Source organism: Nannospalax galili, unplaced genomic scaffold, assembly GCF_000622305.1.
Source record: "Nannospalax galili isolate Female #2095 unplaced genomic scaffold, S.galili_v1.0 scaffold1688, whole genome shotgun sequence".
NCBI lineage: Eukaryota > Metazoa > Chordata > Mammalia > Rodentia > Spalacidae > Nannospalax > Nannospalax galili.
In genome coordinates this window covers 1,217,684-1,238,123 of record NW_008358621.1, presented here as the reverse complement: position 1 = coordinate 1,238,123, position 20,440 = coordinate 1,217,684, and the positions used below count along the sequence as shown (strand labels likewise).

General features: G+C 45.3%; 1 protein-coding gene across 12 annotated transcripts in view; it reads left to right on the top strand.

Annotated features, from left to right (window-relative positions):
* Positions 1 to 393: 393 nt before the first annotated feature.
* Positions 394 to 20,440, top strand: part of Ubr4 (ubiquitin protein ligase E3 component n-recognin 4) — a 136,525-nt gene continuing 116,478 nt past the window's right edge. For 11 of the 12 annotated variants that reach the window (XM_017795274.2, XM_008821823.2, XM_029558037.1 and 8 more), the window contains exons 1-11: positions 394 to 626; positions 9,058 to 9,155; positions 10,446 to 10,549; positions 11,604 to 11,733; positions 11,838 to 11,977; positions 12,713 to 12,815; positions 12,951 to 13,092; positions 13,234 to 13,358; positions 17,462 to 17,586; positions 18,650 to 18,709; positions 18,793 to 18,983. In XM_017795274.2, the coding sequence (XP_017650763.1) occupies positions 451 to 626; positions 9,058 to 9,155; positions 10,446 to 10,549; positions 11,604 to 11,733; positions 11,838 to 11,977; positions 12,713 to 12,815; positions 12,951 to 13,092; positions 13,234 to 13,358; positions 17,462 to 17,586; positions 18,650 to 18,709; positions 18,793 to 18,983 (1,394 nt within the window). In that variant the 5' untranslated portion in view covers positions 394 to 450. The remainder of the gene's footprint in view (positions 627 to 9,057; positions 9,156 to 10,445; positions 10,550 to 11,603; positions 11,734 to 11,837; positions 11,978 to 12,712; positions 12,816 to 12,950; positions 13,093 to 13,233; positions 13,359 to 17,461; positions 17,587 to 18,649; positions 18,710 to 18,792; positions 18,984 to 20,440) is intronic. The other variant, XM_008821825.3, reaches the window with a different exon arrangement.

The window sequence follows — 20,440 nt, the reverse complement described above, 5'->3', positions numbered from 1 at the left end:
GCAGAGGCTGGCGGGACTCTGAGTTCGAGGCCAGTCTGGTCGAGGTCCCAGAGTGGCGTGCTTCACCTCGTCGCTCACAGTTACTCTGCAGTCTTGTATATCGCTTCATCTCCAAGTCCCAGACTCACTTTCCCCACAGACCCGGAAGGCACGCAGATTCGCGGCGCGCAAGCGTAGTGGCTAGCCCTCTCTATGCGCACGCGCAATGCTTAGCACTCCTCGTGCGCATGCACATGATAGGGATTTGGCGCCCGGCCCTCCGCCATGCACTCAATTCTGCACAGGCGCAGGGCCCCAGCGGAGCCAGACACCGCCCAATTAGTTGCGTCTTTGTTCAGCGACCGCGGCTCTTAGTCTGATGCGTCCATTGCGTCACTTCCGCCTCCTCCCGGGAGGCGGTGCTGGGCCGGTGGCAAGCCCCCGTAGGGAGCCGCAGTTGTACAACGGAAGATGGCGACGAGCGGCGGCGACGAGGCGGCAGCTGCGGCTCCAGCGCCCGGAGCCCCGGCGACCGGGCAGGACACGACCCCGGGCTGGGAGGTGGCGGTTCGGCCACTGCTGTCCGCGTCCTACTCCGCCTTCGAGATGAAGGAGTTGCCGCAGCTGGTGGCCTCAGTCATCGAGAGGTACCCGGCGGCCGCCCCGGGGCGCGGGGGGGGGGGCCCAGCGGGCTGGGGAGGCCTGAGGCCCGGGCGGTTCCCTAGGCCACGGACCCCGCCCCACCCTCGAATCCGGGCGCTTCGGCTGTCCCGGGGTTCCTTCCGCCGCCATCTGTGCCTCGATTTCCCCTCCGGAGCAAAAGTTTTCAAGTCTGCCCTTGCTGGAGGGCGTGGCCCAGCCCGTTGGAGGCTGGCTTTGAGGTACAAGGTGTTCCCCTGCCGGTGCTCCCGGCGCTGCTCCCCGCCACCCCCCGCCCCCTCCATGTTAAGGTCGGGTTGTGGATGAGTTTGCATTTCTTGCCGCCAGCAGAGCTCGGGATTTACATTGGAGACCTATCACAGGTTTTAATAACGGCCTTTTTCCTTGGTGCTGTAATCACTGGGGGCACGTGCTGTTTCAGTGTCTGAGGCCCTGGTTTCCATTGGTGATTTTGGTTTTACTTTGCATTCCCGGCACATTTCCCCTTTGAAAACATTGCAGTGCGGGAGTCTGAGAGATCGTTTTCCTGAAGGAGTATCTCACAGGGACGATCCCTTCAGCCTCTCTTACATACGGGACTGTTCACTGGCTTGTTCTTAGGTGATCTTTCCTTTTTGCACAGACTCTTGGATTGCAAGAGCTACTCATGGGAAGGTGGCCATCTCAATGTCTCTCTTTTCCTGAGGTAGCGCTCAGAACAGTCTCACTTTCATTTTCCTGGCCAAACCTTGCAGTAACACCTTGCAGTTGCTAAGTGTCGTTTTCCCTTGTTGGCCAACAGGGTATATGTAATTGTCCGGGAAGTTAGAAATTGCTATTTGTTGCTCAAGGGAGACTCGAGGTTTGGCACGTTGCTTATTACAGTGATGATCACTGCTTGTGATGCTTTGGATGAAGAATATTTTTAGCAATTTACAGTAAAGCAGTGTCTGGGTTTGATAACTTCACATTTAGCAATGAATTTTCCTGCTTAATAAGTCAAGAATGTTCTGAAGATGTAAACAAGCATTAAAGTATTATCAAGTCATCTACCCTTATTCAGTTTTACCATCTAAAATGTATTAGTGTGTGTGCACTTGTGTGTGTATGTGTGTGTGTGTGCACATGCATTTGCTCATGTGGAGGCCAGAGGACAACTTTTGGGAGTTGGCTCTCTTTCCATCATGGTTTCAAGAGATTGAATTCGGGTCATCCATCAAGCTTGGGCAGCAAGCACTTTTACTTCCTGAGCCCATCATGCAGGCCCCTATTTTGCTGTCTTAAACATCTGAATTACTGATATTTTTCCTGAGTCATACTTATTACTTAGAGTTCCCTTCTGTTTTTTTTTTTTTGAGACAGGGTCTCCCTGTAGCCCCAGCTATCCTAGAACTCACTATGTAGACCAGGCTGGCCTTGAACTCACAGAGATCCACCTGCCTCTGCCTCCCAAGTGCTGTCCCGGCAGAGTTCCCTTCTTTTAAGAATATTTGCTTTTGTATTTTATGGCTGGAAACTGGGGTTATAGTGTCATTTGTTGATACTCTTATTAAACATTTCATGTTCTGGGGCTGTGTCTTTTGAACTGTAATAAAGCAACTCCTTCCAACTTGTTGAAACCAAATATACCAAACTAGGTTTGAATTTTGCCAAGTAAATGCTAATGACCCATTCCACCTCCTGTATTACCTGAGAATCAAGAGCTGTTTTGTGTTTGTAGATATTAATAAAGCTATGATTCTACAAAGAGCCCTTAGTGATGGGTGTTTAATAGTACCAAGTTTTATTGGAAGTCAGGATTTTTGAAGTCCCTGTTTTGGTCTTTATAGCCAGTTTGTGAGATCTGGTACATTCAGGGTGGAATGGCTGTAGATGCGCTCAATTAACTCTCAAAGCCTGATGTTTTGTTTTGTTTTTTTGTCTTTTTGAGACAGGGTCTTCCTGTAGCCCTAGCTGGCCTGGAACTCACTGTGTAGATCAGGCTGGCCTTGAACTCACAAAGATATGCCTGTCTCTGCCTCTCCAGTGCTGGGATTAAAGGCATGTTCCACCATGCATAGTATGTCTTCTTTTTTTAAGGTACTTGCCTGACCTTGATTTATTTTTATTTTCTCTGTGTGTTTTGCCTGCATCTTTGTAAGTGCACCCAGGTATGTAATGCCTGTGGAGGCCAGAAGAAGGTGTTGAATTCCCTGGAACTGGAGTTACAGTTGTTATCAGCCATGTAGGTACTGGGAAGCAAACCCCAGTGCTCTGTGAGAGCAGCCTGTGCTCTTAGCCGGTAGAACCATCTCTCCAGTCCCCTTGTGTGTCTTCTTGAGAGATGTATGATCATAAGGAAAGAACAAATCTCTGGCTTATAGGTTCCTTACAGTGTAAAACAGTATCAAGTGTTCAGCTTGGTGAAGAGTAGCATCAACAAATTTTCTGTAAAGGGCCAGAGTGAATAACTGCAGACCCCTCGGTCTCTACAGCTCAACTCTACCATCTCACGTGAAAGCTGCTATGCGCAATATCATACATACATGAATGAACGTGTTGTGTTCAAAATCTTACAGGCCCTGAAATTTGCATACCACAGATGATTCAGCCGTTAAAAAATAAAAAGCCACCCTACCGAGGGATACAAAAGATGGGCAACCAGCTGGGTTTGATCTGTCGGTTCTAGTTTGCTGACCCTTGCCTTAGAGCACACAAATCTCTGCTGTCAGTTTCTCAAAAGTTTTCTATACAGAAAAGTTAAGGGTCTCAGAAATGTGGAAACATTTGTTGCATGGTGCCTTAGCAGACACTTAGTGCCAGGCTTCTGCTGGGGTGGGCCTTCTTTGCCCACTTCTGCAGAGTTAGGGGCACAGGCTACAGCTAGGCTGTTGCCCTCATGTGGCTGTTGGCACTGTCTTCTGCACTTGCCTTGTTTCTCTGTTTCACCTGCCCTCCTCTTCTTTGTCTCCAGGGACCTCCTGTTCGGTGGCAGTCTCCTTTCCTCTGCAACCCTGTTCCATATTGTGGCTTCATCACCTCAGTTCTTAACTTCTATCTGGCAGTCTGCTCAGCCATTGAATGCCTCTCCCTTGACTTCTGGTTTGATGCTTGCGCATGCCTTTAAAGAGGCTGCCATTTAAGGCCAGCCTGATCTACACAGTGAGTTCCTGGCCAGACAGGACTATGTAGTGGAAGCCTTGTCTGCAAAAGAAGATCAAATAAACAAAGAACTCAACTCATCATTCTACATCTTATCTCTAGTCTTTGATGCTTTTTGTTATTGTTATTGGAATTGACCTTTTGAAGACAAGCTAAATCCTTTTTAAAATAGGTTTATTTTATTTTATTACATGGTTTGTGTGTAGGTATGTGCACCCACAGAGGCTTTGGAACCCTCTGGAGCCCGAGTTACAGGCAATTGTGAGCGGCATAACATGGGTACTGGCATTTGAACTCTGATCCCTCTTAACTCCTGTGCCATCTGTCCCACCCTCATTAAGTTTTTTAAAGAAACTGATTGATGTCCAAGTTTGTTTAGTGGAATCCAAGGTTCATTTTGGTGGCCTATAGCTAGCACCAGGTCTTTTAGTTTTATAGAGTGAAGATCTTTTAAGCACCATTACTTTCCAGAAATGGAGAGAGCTTGTTCTGTAGAACACATGCTGTCCATGGGTTAGTTAGTGTAAGTGCTGAATGTGGCCTCCCATGCTAAGTTATAGGATTCCCTTCTGAACTCTGCCAGACATGGTGGTGGGTATAGTTGTTATTGAGTCTATACAGATTTTTCAGAAATGCCCCTTTCCCTGTCACTCCTTCATCAGCCACTCTGAGGTCTCTCACGATAACCATCTTTGACAAAATTCTGTCTCCCAGGTGAGTTCTGTGGAATTCAGGGCAGGGCCAGAGATGTTTTCGGGGGGGGGGGGGGTTTGTTAGAGCATTCCTGTGAAGTGATGCATCTTGTTCCTAAAGACTTGGAGGGAATGCTGTGCTGATGCTCTTGCTTGGCTTTTGTCTTTATGCCCTAGTGACTGAAGTTGACAATTGAGCTGGGGGTGGGAGCATCATCAAAAGATCTGAGTGTAATCCTGGTGACTGATGTTTCCATGTTTTAGTATTACATTTACTACAGGTCTGTCAAGAATGTGGGAGAAGAATCTGACAGGAAACTCCCAGTTCTTTGGTTAAATGATATGTGTATATATCTGTATGTGTGTGTGTGTGTGTGTGTGTGTGTGTGTGTGTGTGTGCATGTGCATGCATGCGCGCGCGTGATTAGATCCTGAAATAAGTATGATGGGTTTTGTAGTTAGGAGTTGATGAGTCTGAGAAGGTGAGGGGCTCGCTGAGCTTCCAGTCTGTGAAATAGACTTGCAGCCATTCTCTAAGGGGAAGAAGGGAGGTGACTCCTTAGACTTTTGTTAGGCACCCACCCTAAATTTTCCTTTCTTTCTAAAATGAGCTTGGTATTTCTAGAACTAGCTAGTTTCCCTCCCTCCTCTCTCTCTCCCTTCCTCCCTCCCTCTCCTTCCTATTTGTCCTTTTTTTCTTTTTGAGACAGGTTTGCCTTATGTAGCCCAGGCTGGTCTTGAACTCACAGAGCTCCACATGCCTCAACCTCCCTAGTGTTGGGATCAATGCTGTGCACCCCCCACACCTGCCTCATTCTTTTCTTTTTCTACTTAGACTTCAAATCGGGTTCTCGGACCTGGCTGTGTTGCCCCTCCTTCTCTTTCCCGTGGTTTGGCATTTACTTACCAGGATAGAGGGCCTTGGCTTCTCTGCCTATCAGCAGTGTTTCACACACAGTGGGGTGTCATTGTGAAGGCTATTGGAAGCAGATGTTTCAGGAAGGTAGCTTGACATGCTTTTAAGCCTCTTCATTTTCCTCCTGTATTATCTCTGCTTTTAGTTTCTTCATTCTTCTCTTCCTCTGACCTCTTGCCCTTTGTTCCATTTCTCTGTTCTTAGCATGTTCTGGTGTCTTGGTATCTATTGGTTTTCTGGGGACAATAGATTTTATTTGGTGACCAATACACAGTTACTTCAAATGTAGGAGCTAGGAGAGTGCCCACTGCATCTACTCCTCTTTTTTAAAAATTAAAAAAAATTTTTTTTTAAAAATTAATTAATTAATTTTTTTGGTCTTTTTGAGACAGGGTCTCCCTGTAGCCCCAGCTGTCCTGGAACTCACTGTGTAGACCAGGCTGGCCTTGAACTCACAGGGATTAAAGGCGTGCGCCACCACACCCGGCACTCCTCTTTTTTTTAAAAAAAAAATATTTTATGGGGCTGGAGAGATGGCTCAGCGGTTAAGAGAACTGACTGCTCTTGCAGAGGACCCGGGTTCAATTCCCAGCACGCAATGGCGGCTATGAACCGTCCTTAACTCCAGTTCCAGGGGAATCCTAAGCCCTGTTCTGGCCTCCGCAGCATTGCATGACATGGATGCACTCATATACACGCGTGTGTGTGTGTGTATTGCCTGCGTGTAGGTAAGTGCACCCATGTCATGCAATGCCCGCAGAGGACAGAAGAGGCTGTTGGATCCCCTGGAACTGGAGTTACCAACAGTTGTTAGCTGCCATGTAGGTGCTGGGATTCGAACCCTGCTCTTCTGCAAGAACAGTCCCTGTTCTTACCCATTGAGCCATCTCTCCAGCCCCCTACTCTTTTTTAAAGCTCTTGTTCCTAGCTCTATCCCTACTTGCCCTAAGCAAATTAAAGATCTTTTTAATTATTGTGTGTGTACAATGTGTATGTGTGGCATGAGTTTGGAGGTCAGAGGACAACTTTGGAGTTGATTCTCTCCTTCCAGCTTTATGTAGGCTCTAGGGATTGAACTCAGGTTGCCAGGTTTGTGTGGCAAATGTCTTTATCTTGCTGGTCTGTCCTAAGCAAACTTTAAGTAGAACTGAAGACAGTGTTATTTTTCCTCAGCTTATGATGGTCTTTATTGGAATAAGACTGTTCTATATCTATAAGAGAGGAAATCAGGTTTGTTATTTATCATAGTGGAATCCATGAGGCCCAGGGCTCAGACACATGTACGTACACATGGGGAATGTAGCTATAGCTTACTAGTAGAGTGCTTGCCTAACATGCACAGACCTGGGTTTACTTCTTAGTTGTGTATAAACGAGACATGTTTTGTGCCTGGTGGTATACAGTTGGCATACACCTGTAATCTTAACACCTGGGAGGTAGAGGCTGGATGATGTGAAGTTCAAGGTCATCCTCTGCTACATCAAGTTGGGCCAGCCTGGGATACATGAGGCTGTGTCTCAAAACACCTTAAGGACATTCCTTTAATCCCAGCACTTACTGTGGAGGATCTCTGTGGGATTGAGACCAGCCTGATCTACATAGTGAGTTCTAGGCCAGCTGGGGCTACAGGGAGACCTTGTCTCAAAAAACAAAACAAAACAAAAAAACTAAAGAAGACGAACACACCCCAGACACTGAGCCAGGGAACTTAATACGTTTGTTCTTGTATGTGTATATACGTTTATATCATGACCAGAGTGGGAATGAATGTGTAGAATCAGCTCATCCTTTGGGTAGTTTTTCTCTTAGATTTGATAAGCTTATTTAACTGAAAAAAGTGGGAGTGAGCAGCTCTGAACTTGGAAATAAAGCAGGGAGGGTAATTGAGTCGGTAAGCACCTCAAAGTCTAGAGTGTGTAGGCGGGAAACACCTTAAAAAGTAAAAGGACAAACTTGAAGGAAAACCCAAGTGGGTGAGGTAAACGGAAGGGGGTTTAGTAGGGAGCCCTACAGAGGTTCAAGTGACCATGGCCTCTGAGTGCCGTGAGGGCTTGAAAGGCTTTTATCTCCTTTGTCTTACCCATCAGCACAGATAGAGAAAAAAACAATCCTTAGTGAGCGGAGAGGTCCTGGTGCCTCGTAGTGCTCCACAGATAGGTTTCTTGGTGAAGGACCTATTTATTATAAAATAAGGGCTTAATCTTTGCTTACATGCACATTAAATCCTTAAGAAATCTCAAATTGAAACTCCCAAAGTGCCAGTCTCCAGAGTGTGCTTTGAGGTGACGGTCACTCATGTAGACATCTTCCAAACACAGACTTGGCATTTTGACTCCTGAATTCATCTGGCAAGAGGATAGGCTTACTAGTGGAGAATGAACCAACTTTGGATAGGTTTCTCTGGCTGGATGGATACTTCTTAGCTAGGGATTAATTCAATAAGGAAACTCTTTAACCATATGGCTCTGCTCTCTCCATCTAATAAGACACATTTGTTGCCTTCGCTAGTTCATGCATTGTGGCTGAACATATGATTTGACAGAGGAAATGACTTAAATGTATCCAGTCTCTAGACCTAGTTGGGCTCCAGATTTTCACAGAAGAGTGTTTTCTGAGCTGAAGATGGTGGATGAGGCTTGAAAATGGACAGTTCCCTTGTTACCTAGCTCTGGCTTTAGCCTACATGAGGGACCTGGGTTGAAGGAAGGCTGTTGTTCACATAATAATTGTTGAATTTTAGTGCTGAACAGGACTTTTTACCCTGAATTGTTTTTTTTTTTTTTTTTAGTTTCTATATTCTCTGTTGTACTTGTCTTCAGAATGGGTTACATTAATCTATTCCTACCTTACCAGTATTTTTGAGTCTGTCTTCATTTGGTCATCAACAGTAAAGGTGTTTTCCAATCAATACAGAACAAATTGGTAATCTTGTTTTGTTTGCATGTGTCTGTTTTCTAGTCCTGGGAGTTGAACCACAGCCTTGCTAATGCCAAATGAGGCTCTGCCCCTGAGCCACACCCACAGCCTCCTGTTACACTTTTTCTTACATTTCTTCCCTTCTATTTTGTTTGTGGGGAACCCGGGGCCTCATACATGCTAGGCAAGCCTTCTACCACTGGGTCATGTCTCCAGCCCTATTTTTTACTTCTAAGTGATCTTGAAAATATTTTTATTAGCTTCTGCTTCCTACTAAGCCTGATAGCCTGAATAAGATATTTAAATGTAATTCTCTAAGCTTGACTTTCCTAGCCTTTTTCTTTTCTTTTTAATTATGGGTATGTGGGTCTCTGTGAATGAGTGCTGGTGCCTGAGAAGGCTAGAGGCATCGGATCTCCTGGGATTGGAGTTACAGGTGGTTGTGAGCTGCCCTATATGGGTGCTGGTAATTGAGCCTGGATCCTCTCCAAGAGCCATATACCGTCTTAACCACTGAGCTACCTCTTCAGACCCTTTTGTAGATTTTTTTGTTGTTGGTTTTTGTGGTGCTAGGATTGCACTCAGAGCCTTGTGCATGGCCATGTGCCACTGGGCATCATCCTTAGCCCCCATCTTGAATATAGGGACAGTAGAGTACCTTAAACTCTCTACCAAATAGGCTTGCCGAAAGGGTATGGAGTAAGGCAACCTGAGGACAGGGTTCCTGGGCATATGGAGGGCACTTAGTGAATGTTGGCATTGTCTTCCTTTCAGCGAGTCAGAAATCCTGCATCACGAGAAGCAGTACGAGCCGTTCTACTCCTCCTTTGTCGCACTGTCCACACACTACATCACCACAGTCTGCAGCCTCAGTGAGTACTACTGTTATCCCCAGGGTTGTGAATGGAGGAATTGTTGGTTCTCTCCTCCAAGCATTTAATGAAGTCTGTGTCTCAGCCCCCAAGCTGTTCACCCAAGAGTGGAGTGGCCTGGTTGCCTGCCTCATAGCTGTCACGTCACCACTCGTCTTAATCCAAAGCATTCTGCTTATTTATTCTTCCCATCTTCATTTTCATTTATGTAATTCTGTGCTTGCTAGCTTTCTCTTTTACATAATTAAAATGCTTTTTGATTTATTCTTATTTTGTGTGTATGAGTATATTGTTTACATATGTGTAAGTGCCCCTGTGTCGTGCAGTATCATTGGAGGTCAGAAGACATCAGATCCCCTGGAACTGGAGTAATGGATGGTTGTTAGTGGCCATGTGGGTGCTGGGATTTGAATCTGGGTCTTCTGCCCTTCTGCAAGAACAGCTAGTGCTCTTAAGTGCTGTGCCATCTCTCCAGTCCCTTATATAATATTTTTTATTTTTTGAGAATTTGAAACATGTGTATGATATATATTTGGGTTTTTAAAATTTTTTTTAAAAATTATTTTTGGTAGGGTCTCCCTAGTCCCACCCTGCCTGGAAATCACTATGTGAACCAGGCTGCCTCTGGCTCCTGAGGGCTGGACTTAGAGATGCCCCACTATGCCCAGCCACATATATGATGTATTTTGACCGTATCTGCTTCGTACTCCCCTTGTTACCCCCTCTGGATCCCTCTTCCCCAGCTTCCTGTCCTCCTCCCTTTTTTATTTTATTTTATTTTATTTTTTGGTTAATAACTCACTGACTTCAGTTAGTGTTGCCTGTATGCACATGGGTAAGGATATTCACTAGAGCATGGGTAGCCTACCAGTGGCCACACTTCCGAAAGAAAACGGCTCTTCCTCATCAGCCATCAATTGCCAGTAGCATCTCAGCTATGGATAGGGCCTTGTGAGCCCCTCCCTCATCTGTCTCCTGAGACAGGCTCTCACCCTTAGTGTAGGCTGGTTTGGAACTCTGAGTAGCCCATACTGTCTAAAATTTGAAGTGCTTGAAGTGTAATGTAGTTCCTATTATAGTTTATCTTAATTTCTAGTAAATAGGAGATAAAGTGACCCAAGCAGTTGACAGTTATCAGTGCCAAAATGTTGCCTTTGTTGCTCTGTGGCTAATTATAGTGACGGAATGATGCTGAGAATGCTGTGCCTGTTGCACCTGTGGAACTGAATACTTATTTTGTGTTGAGTGTGAGGCTGAGCAGTTGATAAATGACATGTATTTCTTTCCTAGTTCCCCGGAACCAGCTTCAGTCAGTGGCAGCAGCCTGTAAAGTCCTCATTGAGTTTTCTCTCCTGCGCCTGGAGAACCCAGATGAGGCTTGTGCTGTGTCCCAGGTGAGAGCAGTGCCCCTATTTCTGGCTCTTATTTCAAAGTAGGGTTGTAAATTTGGGAACTGGAAGGACAGATGGTATTGAACAGAGGTGGATAAACCTTTCCTGTGACTAACCAGATAGTAAATGATTTGTGGGCCCTACAGTATCTGTTGTAGCTTGTTAGCTCAGCCTTTGTCCTGTGAACACAGCCACCAACTGTGGGTAATGAATGAATGAATGAACTACATCCCATTGAACTTCATTTGTGGGATCCAGTGGTGGGCTATAGTTTTCCAATCTCTAGATAAGAGTCTTTTCCAAGGGCTGCAAATTTATATATGCATAATGTAACAGAGTCAGAAAGTATGGTAGTTGACAGGTTTGTAGGCATGAATGAACGGGACCGGCCATTATCATCACCTGGCTATGGCTGATGGTCGTCATGCAAGAATGGAGGTGCCAAGCTGTTATGCCATGGATCACTGAGATTTGTGTTAAGACCATCTGTGTTTCTAAAAGTTAACCACAGCTGGGGCTGGAGAGATTGGCCAGCGGTTAAGAGCACTGGCTACTCTTGAAGAGGACCTGGTTTGGTTCCCAGGACTCACATGGTAGCTAATAACCATCTGTAACTCCAGGTCTAGGGGACCTGACACCCCCTTCTTGCCTCTGCAGGCTTTCACAACATGGATGCACTTAAATGCATCCAAATGCAAGCAAAATACTAAACACATAAAATTAAAATAAGTTAAAAAGGTAGCCACAGCTTCAAGTTGGAAAACAGAAAAGAACCCTGGAGAGAGTTGAGAATAAGGGATTTATAAGCACAGAAAGGTTGCATCTTGAAGTCTCTGTTTGGGGACTTTTTCCTCAATTTGCAGTTTCTTTACCTCCATCCACCTCTCCCTCTGCTCCAGGTACTCAGTTAAGGTTTGCTAGAGGACCTCCCCACTGAGCTACTTCCAGCCCTTCAGAGTGCAGTTCTTTGTATGAACCTAAATCTGACCTTGTGCTGATCAGAATTACCCGAAGTGTAGACTCTTAGGAAAGACATTTGAATTTGTTTTGTTTTTAGAAACACTTGATTCTCCTGATCAAAGGCTTGTGCACTGGCTGTAGCCGACTAGACAGAACAGAGATTATCACCTTTACAGCGATGATGAAATCCGCCAAGCTTCCACAAACAGTGAAGACACTTTCAGATGGTATGTGTCCTACAGACCCAGTTACATGGCCACCTCTGGGGCCCTGTTGCCTTCTGTTGGCACTCTCCTCATTAATTGCCTCCTTTTCTTCTAAATTTTTTTAGTGGAAGATCAGAAAGAGCTGGCCTCACCAGTAAGCCCTGAGCTGAGGCAGAAGGAGGTACAGATGAATTTTTTGAACCAGCTGACTTCAGTTTTTAACCCTAGAACCGTAGCATCTCCGCCCACCAGTCCACAGGCTCTGGTGAGTTTCTTTTGTCAGATAACTGCTTCTCCATGGGAGTGCTAAGATGATAAGTTGAGAAAAGAGTATTTCAGGTCTTATAAGATAGTCACACAAGTTCTACTCAAGGGCAGACTGCATACCTGATGGTAGATCCAAAAAATTTAATTGCTTAGTGACTTTATAGATAGCTTATTTGTGCCGGGCGTGGTGACACACGGCTGTAGTCCCAGCACTTGGGAGGCAGAGGCAGGTGGATCTCTGTGAGTTCAAGGCCAGCCTGGTCTACATAGTGAGTTCCAGGACAGCTGGGGTTACAGGGAGACCCTGTCTCAAAAAGACCAAAAAAAAAAAAAATCTTATTTGTACAATGTTATAGTCATCTAATGATGCATTCCTTAGAATATATTTCCACTGTTAAATGGCATGACTGTACATGTCTGTGGTAGAATAAATGATGGAAAACAAAGCAGAATTCACCCCCATTCTTCTCCATAGTTTGTGCTGTGTAGACAGTCATTCTTCCAGGCATTTCTCCATGCACATAAGCACAAAGACATACATCATTTTCCTTCCAAAGAATCACTCTATGTTTGGTGGCTATGTCTTTAAGGCCCTCAGGTTGTAATTTCTCAGCAAGGAGTTCCCCATTGGTAACTGGGATGTGCGAGTCGTTCTCCTTCTGCTCTCATTTTGCCCTGCAGGGCAGGCAGCAGGCAGGTGGTACTCCTGATGGGGCTCTGTATTTCTCTCCAGGTGGAAGGAGAAATTGATGAGCAGTCATCCACAGATCAAGCCTCTGCTGTCAAGACCAAGAACGTGTTCATAGCTCAGAATGTGGCTAGTCTTCAAGAGCTTGGTAAGATTCCAGCTGCTGGTAGAAAGCTGGCTTCTTTGCTTGCCAAAGCTTCTGCAGTATTCTGCTTCCATACAGAGAAGAATTCAGCATCAGACTGAGGTCTGCTAGTGAGATTGTGCTTCTTCCTTAATCCAGGTGGCTCGGAGAAGCTACTTCGAGTGTGTTTGAACCTGCCGTATTTCCTGCGCTACATCAATCGGTTCCAGGATGCCGTGTTGGCCAATTCTTTCTTCATCATGCCTGCAACAGTAGCTGATGCCACTGCTGTTCGTAATGGGTATGGTGCTTCTCCAGCTTGTACTTGCATTCTAATCAAAAGAGATGTAACTGACTAGTATCTATGGCATGCTTATTTTTGTTATCAAATCTTAGAAGCCAGTGGTTCTGGGGACTCTTGCTGATCTCTGTTATGTTCCAGTTTCCACTCACTGGTGATTGATGTAACTATGGCCTTGGATACCCTTTCTCTACCTGTGTTGGAGCCCCTCAATCCTTCTCGTCTGCAAGATGTGACAGTCCTCAGCCTAAGCTGTCTGTATGCAGGTGAGGAGTTAGGACACCTGGTTTCATTTTTTCAGTCAAACATGAGATTACTTTTGAGGAAACTAGGAGAATCCTGAGAACTCTGGATTCTTCTCCTTTTCTTGCCTGCAAAGAACATTTAATATCACATGTAGGCCTCAAAATGAAGCTGTCATAGGGATCTTTGTAAATGATCCTATTATTGATCTTGACTTGTGTGCATGTATTCATGTGGATACATGTGAATGAGTGAGGGTATTGGCACATATGTGTGAGTGCATCTGGAGGCCAGAGGTCAACTTTGGGTATTGTTCTTCAGGAGATGTTCACCTTTTTTTTTGTTTTGTTTTGAGACAGGGCTTCCTTGTAGCTCTAGCTGTCCTGGAATTCACTGTGTAGACCAGGCTGGCCTCGAACTCACAGAGATCTGCCTGCCTCTGCCTCCCGAATGCTGGGATTAAAGGCATGTGCCACCACGCCAGTCCACCTTACATTTTTTTTTTTAGAAGAAAAACATGTAGGGACTGGAGAGATGGCCCAGCGGTTAAGAGCACTGACTGCTCTTACAGAGGACCCAGGTTCAATTCACAGCACCCACATGGCGGCTACAAACTGTCCTTAACTCCAGTTCCAGGGGAATCCGAAGCCCTCTTCTGACCTCTGCGGCATTGCACGACACGGGTGCACTCACATACATGCAGGCAATACATCATACACACACACAAAAGGAAAACATATTTACTATTTTTATTTTATGTGTATAGGTGTATGTCCTGTATGTGTAAGTTCTGTGTCATGCAGTGCCCAAGGAGGTCAGAGGAGGGTTCCCCTGGACTGGAGTTAGGGAAAGTTTTTAGTTACCATGTGGGTGCTGGGAATCAAACCCAGGTCCTCTGCAAGAGCAGCCAGTGCTCTTAATTGCTGAGCCATCTTTCCAGCCTCCATCTTAATTTTTTAAAAATTATTTTTATCATTTATGTGTGTGAGTGTTTTGCCTACATGTATGTAGATATGCATGCAGTGCCCTTGGAGGCCAGAAGAGGGCATTAGATCCCCTGGAACTGAAGTTACAGATGATTAGTAGTCATGTGGGTTCTGGGAACTGAACCTAGGTCCTCTGTAAGAGCAGCCAGTGCTCTTCACCAGTGAGTCTCTTCTCCAGCCCCACCTTACTTTTTTGAGACAGGGTCTCTCACTGGCCTGGAGCTCACCTCCTCAGCACTAGTACAAACACGTACCTCCTTGCCCAGCTTTTTCACATGGGTTTTGGGGATCAAACGCCTTCTTGTTTGGCAAGCACTTTACTGACTGAGCCATCTCCCCAGCTCAGACTTATCTTGCATGCACATTTGATTTCATCATATTTGCAGATACTGAATACTGTGAAGGATGAAAATCACAGGACTCTTGATATATTGAGAGGAACAATATGTTGTCCCTACATAGAAGAGCAGTGAAGAACAGAGAGGGCTAAATAATATAAAACAGGAAGATGAAAAGGATGCTAAGAGATCCATAGACTGTTGTGGGCACAAAAGCAGGGAGAGAGTGAGTCTTGCTATGGAAGTGGATTTGAAAAAGGCCTCATGGGGCAGGTGGTGTCTATTTACATGAAAAGTGTTATTCATGTTTCCATAAAATCCCTTTTTCTGTTCATCATAATGCCTTGGAAGTGGGGCCTGACAGCTGGTGTTTTTGTGGGTGTGGCATATAAGTGTGTGAACATGTGAGAGTGCACTTGCCATTGTGAGCACATATGGAAGTCAGAGGCTAATGTCAGGTGTTGTCCTCCATTGTTGTCCACTTTAAAAAAAATATTTTGTGGGGTTAGAGCGATGGCTCAGCTGTTAAGAACACTGGCTATTCTTGCAGAAGACCTGGGTTCAAATCCCAGCACCCACATGACAGCTAACAACTGTCCATAACTCCAGTTCCAGGGGATCCAACAGCCTCTTCTGTCCTCTGTGGGTATTGCACGATATGTGTGCACTTACACACATGCAGGCAATACACGCATACACATAAAAAATAAATAAAATATAAAAAAAATATTTTGCATGTACGTGTATATGTGTGTGCCTCCTGAGTGCTGGGATTAAAGGCATGTTCCACCATGTCTGACTTTATATTTCTTTTAAAAGCAGTTTTGCTTTGATTTTTTTTTTTGGGGGGGTGGTGTTTACTATGTAGCCCTAGCTGGCCTGGAACTTGCTATGTAGACCAGGCTAGCCTCCCAACTGACAGAGATCTGCCTGCTTCTGCCTCCCTAGTGCTGGGATTAAAGGTATGTGTCATCATGATCTGCCCTACTAATTACCTGATCTATTTATAATCATTGATGAAGCACTGTTGACACATACTAACATCCACAGTCCTGTGTGTGTGTGTGTATGTGTGTGTGTGTGTGTGTGTGTGCATGTAGAGGCTAGAGATTGACATAGGTGTCTTCCTCTATCTTTCTCCACCTTAATTTTTTTTTAAATCTATTATTTTTATATTATGTGTATGAGTGTATTGGCTGCATGTATGTGAGTGCACCCATGTCATGCAATGCTGCAGAGGTCAGAAGAGGGCTTCAGATTCCCTTGGAACTGGAGTTAAGGATGGGTCGTAGCTGCCATGTGGGTGCTGGAATCAAACCCGGGTCCTCTGCAAGAGCAGTCAGTGCTCTTAACCACTGAGCCAACTCTCCAGCCCCTCTCCACCTTATTTTTTGAGGCTGTCTCTCAGTGAACCTGGAACTCCTCCGTATTTGGGCTAAACTAGCTAACCAGTGAGCTCCCAGGAGTCCCCTGACTCTGCCCTCTCCAGGTGTGGGATTATAAATGTGCTCTGCTGTGTGAGTCTTTTCTGTGGGTGTTGGGGATCTGAATTCAGGTCTTCATGCTTGTGTACCCAGTGCTTTTCCCCACTGAGCCATCTCCCCAGCCCCATAGTCCTTTTTTGTGTTGTATGGTTCTGTGGGTCTTCACAAATGTATAATGTCATGTATCTATCGTTAACACATTGTACAAATAGTTTCACTGCCCTGTGTTCCATGCCTCTGATCCCCGTGCTTCACCTTTTATCTCTTATCCCCTCCCCTAACCTTTACTAACCGTTGACATTTTGGCTGTCCCTGTAACACCGTTCTTTTTGTTGCTGTTGTTGTTTTTCCAGAATATCACGTAGTTGGCATCATAGTATGGAGCCTTTTCACACTGGCTTCTTTACTTAGCAGTAGTTATTTAAGGTTCCTCCTTGTCCTTTCTGTCTTAGTGGCTCATTTAATTTGTATTTGTGTGTGGTGTAGGGGGTTAAACCTATGGCCTCAGGCATGCTAGGCAAGTGCTCTCCTGCTGACTTTATATCTATGGCCTTCCATTTATTTATTTTTTTGGTCTTTTTGAAACAGGGTCTCCCTGTAGCCCCAGCTGTCCTGGAACTCACTATGTAGACCAGGCTGGCCTTGAACTCACAGAGATCTGCCTGCCTCTGCCTCCCAAGGCCTGGGACTACAGGCGTGCGCCACCACGCCTGGCTTTCTGTTTATTTTTTATTTTGAGACGTGTTGCCCAAGCTGGCCTTGCGCTCACTTTGTAGCCCAGGCATGACCTGAGCTTGAGATCCTCCTGCTTCTGACTCCTGAATGTTGGGATTATGAGTGTGTATCACTAGTAGGGCTTGATGACACACACCTTTAATCTCAGCACTAGGGGTACAGAGGCAGGTGGATCTCTGAGATGGCAGCCAGCCTCGTCTACATAGGGAGTTCTAGGCAAGCTGGGGATGTACAGAGATCCTGCCTTCAAAAAGAAAAAAAAAAAATTATGGACCACCATGCCTGGTTTTTATCTATTCCTTTATTGAGGGTCACCTTGTTTACTTCTACTTGTTGGAAGTTATGAATAGAGCTTCAATAAATATTCTTGTGTAGTTTTGAGATATGAATTTACAGATCTCTTGGTGGGTACCTAAGAGTGTGATTGCTGGATTGCTTGGTAGGACTGGTTACACTTGCCCTTGTGGAGTTTTTTTCATTGATCAAATGATGGACTTGCTTGTGGCTGGGATGTTTTCATATTTTGATCTTGGTAGGTTTGGGGCACTGTCCTATGATTGGATCTGTACCTGTTCTTTTTCAGGTGTGAGTGTGGCAACTTGCATGGCTATTCTTCATGTAGGCAGTGCTCAGCAAGTGCGGACGGGGTCCACCAGTTCCAAAGAAGACGACTACGAAAGTGATGCAGCCACAATTGTCCAGAAATGTGTAAGTCAAGTGTCTGGTGATTTGAACTGTGAAAATGAGGAAATATGGCCAGTTTCACTTCTTTTATATGTGTGTGTGTGTGTGTGTGTGTGTGTGTGTGTGTAGTTCTTTATATAATTTTTAAAATTATTAACTTTTTATTTTGTATGATTATATTGCCTGTATGTAGGTGCATCTGTATCTTGCAGTGCCCAAGGAGGCCAGAAGAAGGTTTTGGATCCTCTGGAATTAGTGTTGCAGAGGGTTGTTAGCTGCCGTGTGGGTGCTGGGAACCAAACCCAGGTCCTCTGCAAGAGCATCTAGTGCTCTTAACCAGAGCCATCTCTCCAGTCCCTTATTTCCACTTCTTAATGGAGCTTAGAGCATTCTGCACATTCTCCACGTTCCCTCCCTGGGCAGGCATTTGGCTTGTAGTTTTTATAGCTGTTTTCCCTTCTGTGTTGTATTGGCCCTGTAGAAAATGCTGCAACTTTTTGGTGGCCATCAGCCTTGGCAGAGTCATTTATTCTGTAAACATAGTTGAGGGATTACTGGAGGCCAATGTTGTTTTAGGCAAGACATAGCAAATACAGCAATTTAAGATAGGGATAAGTACATAGGAAGAATCAGTTGTGCTATATAGTGAGACCCTGTCTTAAAAAAAGCCAAAAAAGGCCAGTTGTGGTGGTGCACGCCTGTAGTCCCAGCCCTCGGGATGCAGAGGCAGGCAGATCTCTGTGAATTTGAGGCCAGCCTGGTCTACATAGTGAGCTCTAAGCCAGCTGGGGCTATAAGGAGATCATGTCTCAAAAAGACCCAAAAAAAGCCAAAAAAGAAAAACCAAGAATCAGTTGTGATGAGCAGCCATCTGTCTGCAGGGCTGGATATGTGGGAACACCAAAGTCAGAGTCAAGGGGAAGCAGCCAGTGCCGCATGAGGATGAGAAACTGAAGAAAGCACACTGCTGCCAAGAGTGACTGAAGATAGTTGACTCTTCAAGTAAAATTAGTTCAAGCAGGACTTAGCTTTATGATGAAATATGTGAACCTGCTTAGATTGTTTTTGTCTGTTTGATATTGGGCAGCTCGAGATCTATGACATGATTGGCCAGGCGATCAGCAGTTCCCGCCGTGCTGGTGGTGAGGTAAGAGGCAAGGGTCAGCTGAATGTGGTCTTCTGTCAGGTGTGACGTCTCTGTTCACGGTGTGTTTTGTCCTTTGACAACAGCATTTCCAGAACTTCCAGCTCTTGGGTGCCTGGTGTCTGCTCAACAGCCTCTTCCTCATCCTAAACCTCAGTCCTACAGCCTTGGCAGATAAGGGGAAAGAAAAGGATCCATTAGCTGCCCTCCGTGTCAGAGACATCCTTTCTCGTACGAAAGAAGGAGTGGGCTCTCCCAAACTGGGACCCAGCAAAGGGTATGTGTCCTCGTCTGAGATCACCACTTCTTAGTGCTGTGCTGTATTGTTCCCTGATTCACTGGGTTGATGAGCTGGCCTAACTCCCCATCAGAGTTTTGTTCTTTTGGTGCTGGAGATTACAGCCAGGGCCTTGTGCACGCTAAACACAGGCTCTGCCCCTGAGCATTACTGCCAACCTCTGTCCCTTTTCATTTTCCAACCGAGTTTGAATTTAACAACAGTGGTCATAATGATCCTGGGCTGCCAGCACCACATGTTCCTGCATTAGAGGTCAGTCATGACTTCCTCTCATCCTGCTTCCTCATCTGTTAGAGGAGGAAATACCAGACATGTATGTTTTAGAGCTTTTTCATCAAGTTCTTTCTTTTTCTTCTCAAAAGAAATTCTTTACAAAAGTGTTTATGGCCAACATGCAGAGAACAAGAGGCTGCAGAGTGCTTATCCCTGAACTGGACACCTGAATCAAACTTCTGCCTCCCAAGGCTCAGGGATCATTGTAGAAGAGGGGGCAGAAAGATTGTAAGAACCAGAGGGGGTGGATGGCCACAAGGAAACAGTTTTCCAGACAGCTGCCCTGTTACTCTTATGAACTCAAAGCAGTGGTGACACAGGTCCCATGCGAGCTCAAACCAGACAAAATCTCAGCATAGACATGAAGTGGGTAAGACGCTCCAACTCCGCTAAGGAAATTGTGGCAACAGATGGTTGCTGGGAGGTGCAGACAGTTTCTTTCAAGCATGGACTCTTGGTAGGTTAGCCAGGCTCCAGTGGATGAAACCCACATTGAAGGACATTTGGAGACCTTATTATATATATAATAGAGTACATAAAATAGGGCAGGAGTCAGTGGGGAGGTGCGAATGGGGGCGGAATTTAAATACCATCAAATCATATTGTATAAAAACCTCCAAAATTCAATAGACTAAAAACAATTTTATACTTAATTTATTTAGTGTGTGTGGTGCCCACTTGCAGTGGTGTGTGTTTGAAGGTCAGAGGGTAGCTTGTAGGCATTGGTTCTCTCCTCCTGCCATGTGGGTTACGAGGATGGAACTTAGGTTCTTAGGTGTGGTTGCAGGCACTTTTACCCTCTGAGTCATCTTGTTGGCCTCAAAACAATAATTCTTTTTTTTTTGAATATTTTGTTTATTATTATTTTTATTTTATGTGTATGTGTGTATTGCCTGCATGTAGGTAAGTGCACCTGTGTTGTGCAGTGCTCGTGGAGAACAGAAGAGACTGTCGGATCCCCTGGAACTGGAGTTATAGACAGTTGTTAGCTGCCATGTGGGTGCTGGGATTCGAACCTGGGTTTTTTTTTTGTTTTTGTTTTTTTGTTTTTTACAGGGTCCCTGCAGCCCCAGCCAGCCTGGAACTCACTGTGTAGACCAGGCCGGCCTTGAACTCACAGAGATCTGCCTGTCTCTGCCTCCCAAGTGCTGGGACTAAAGGCG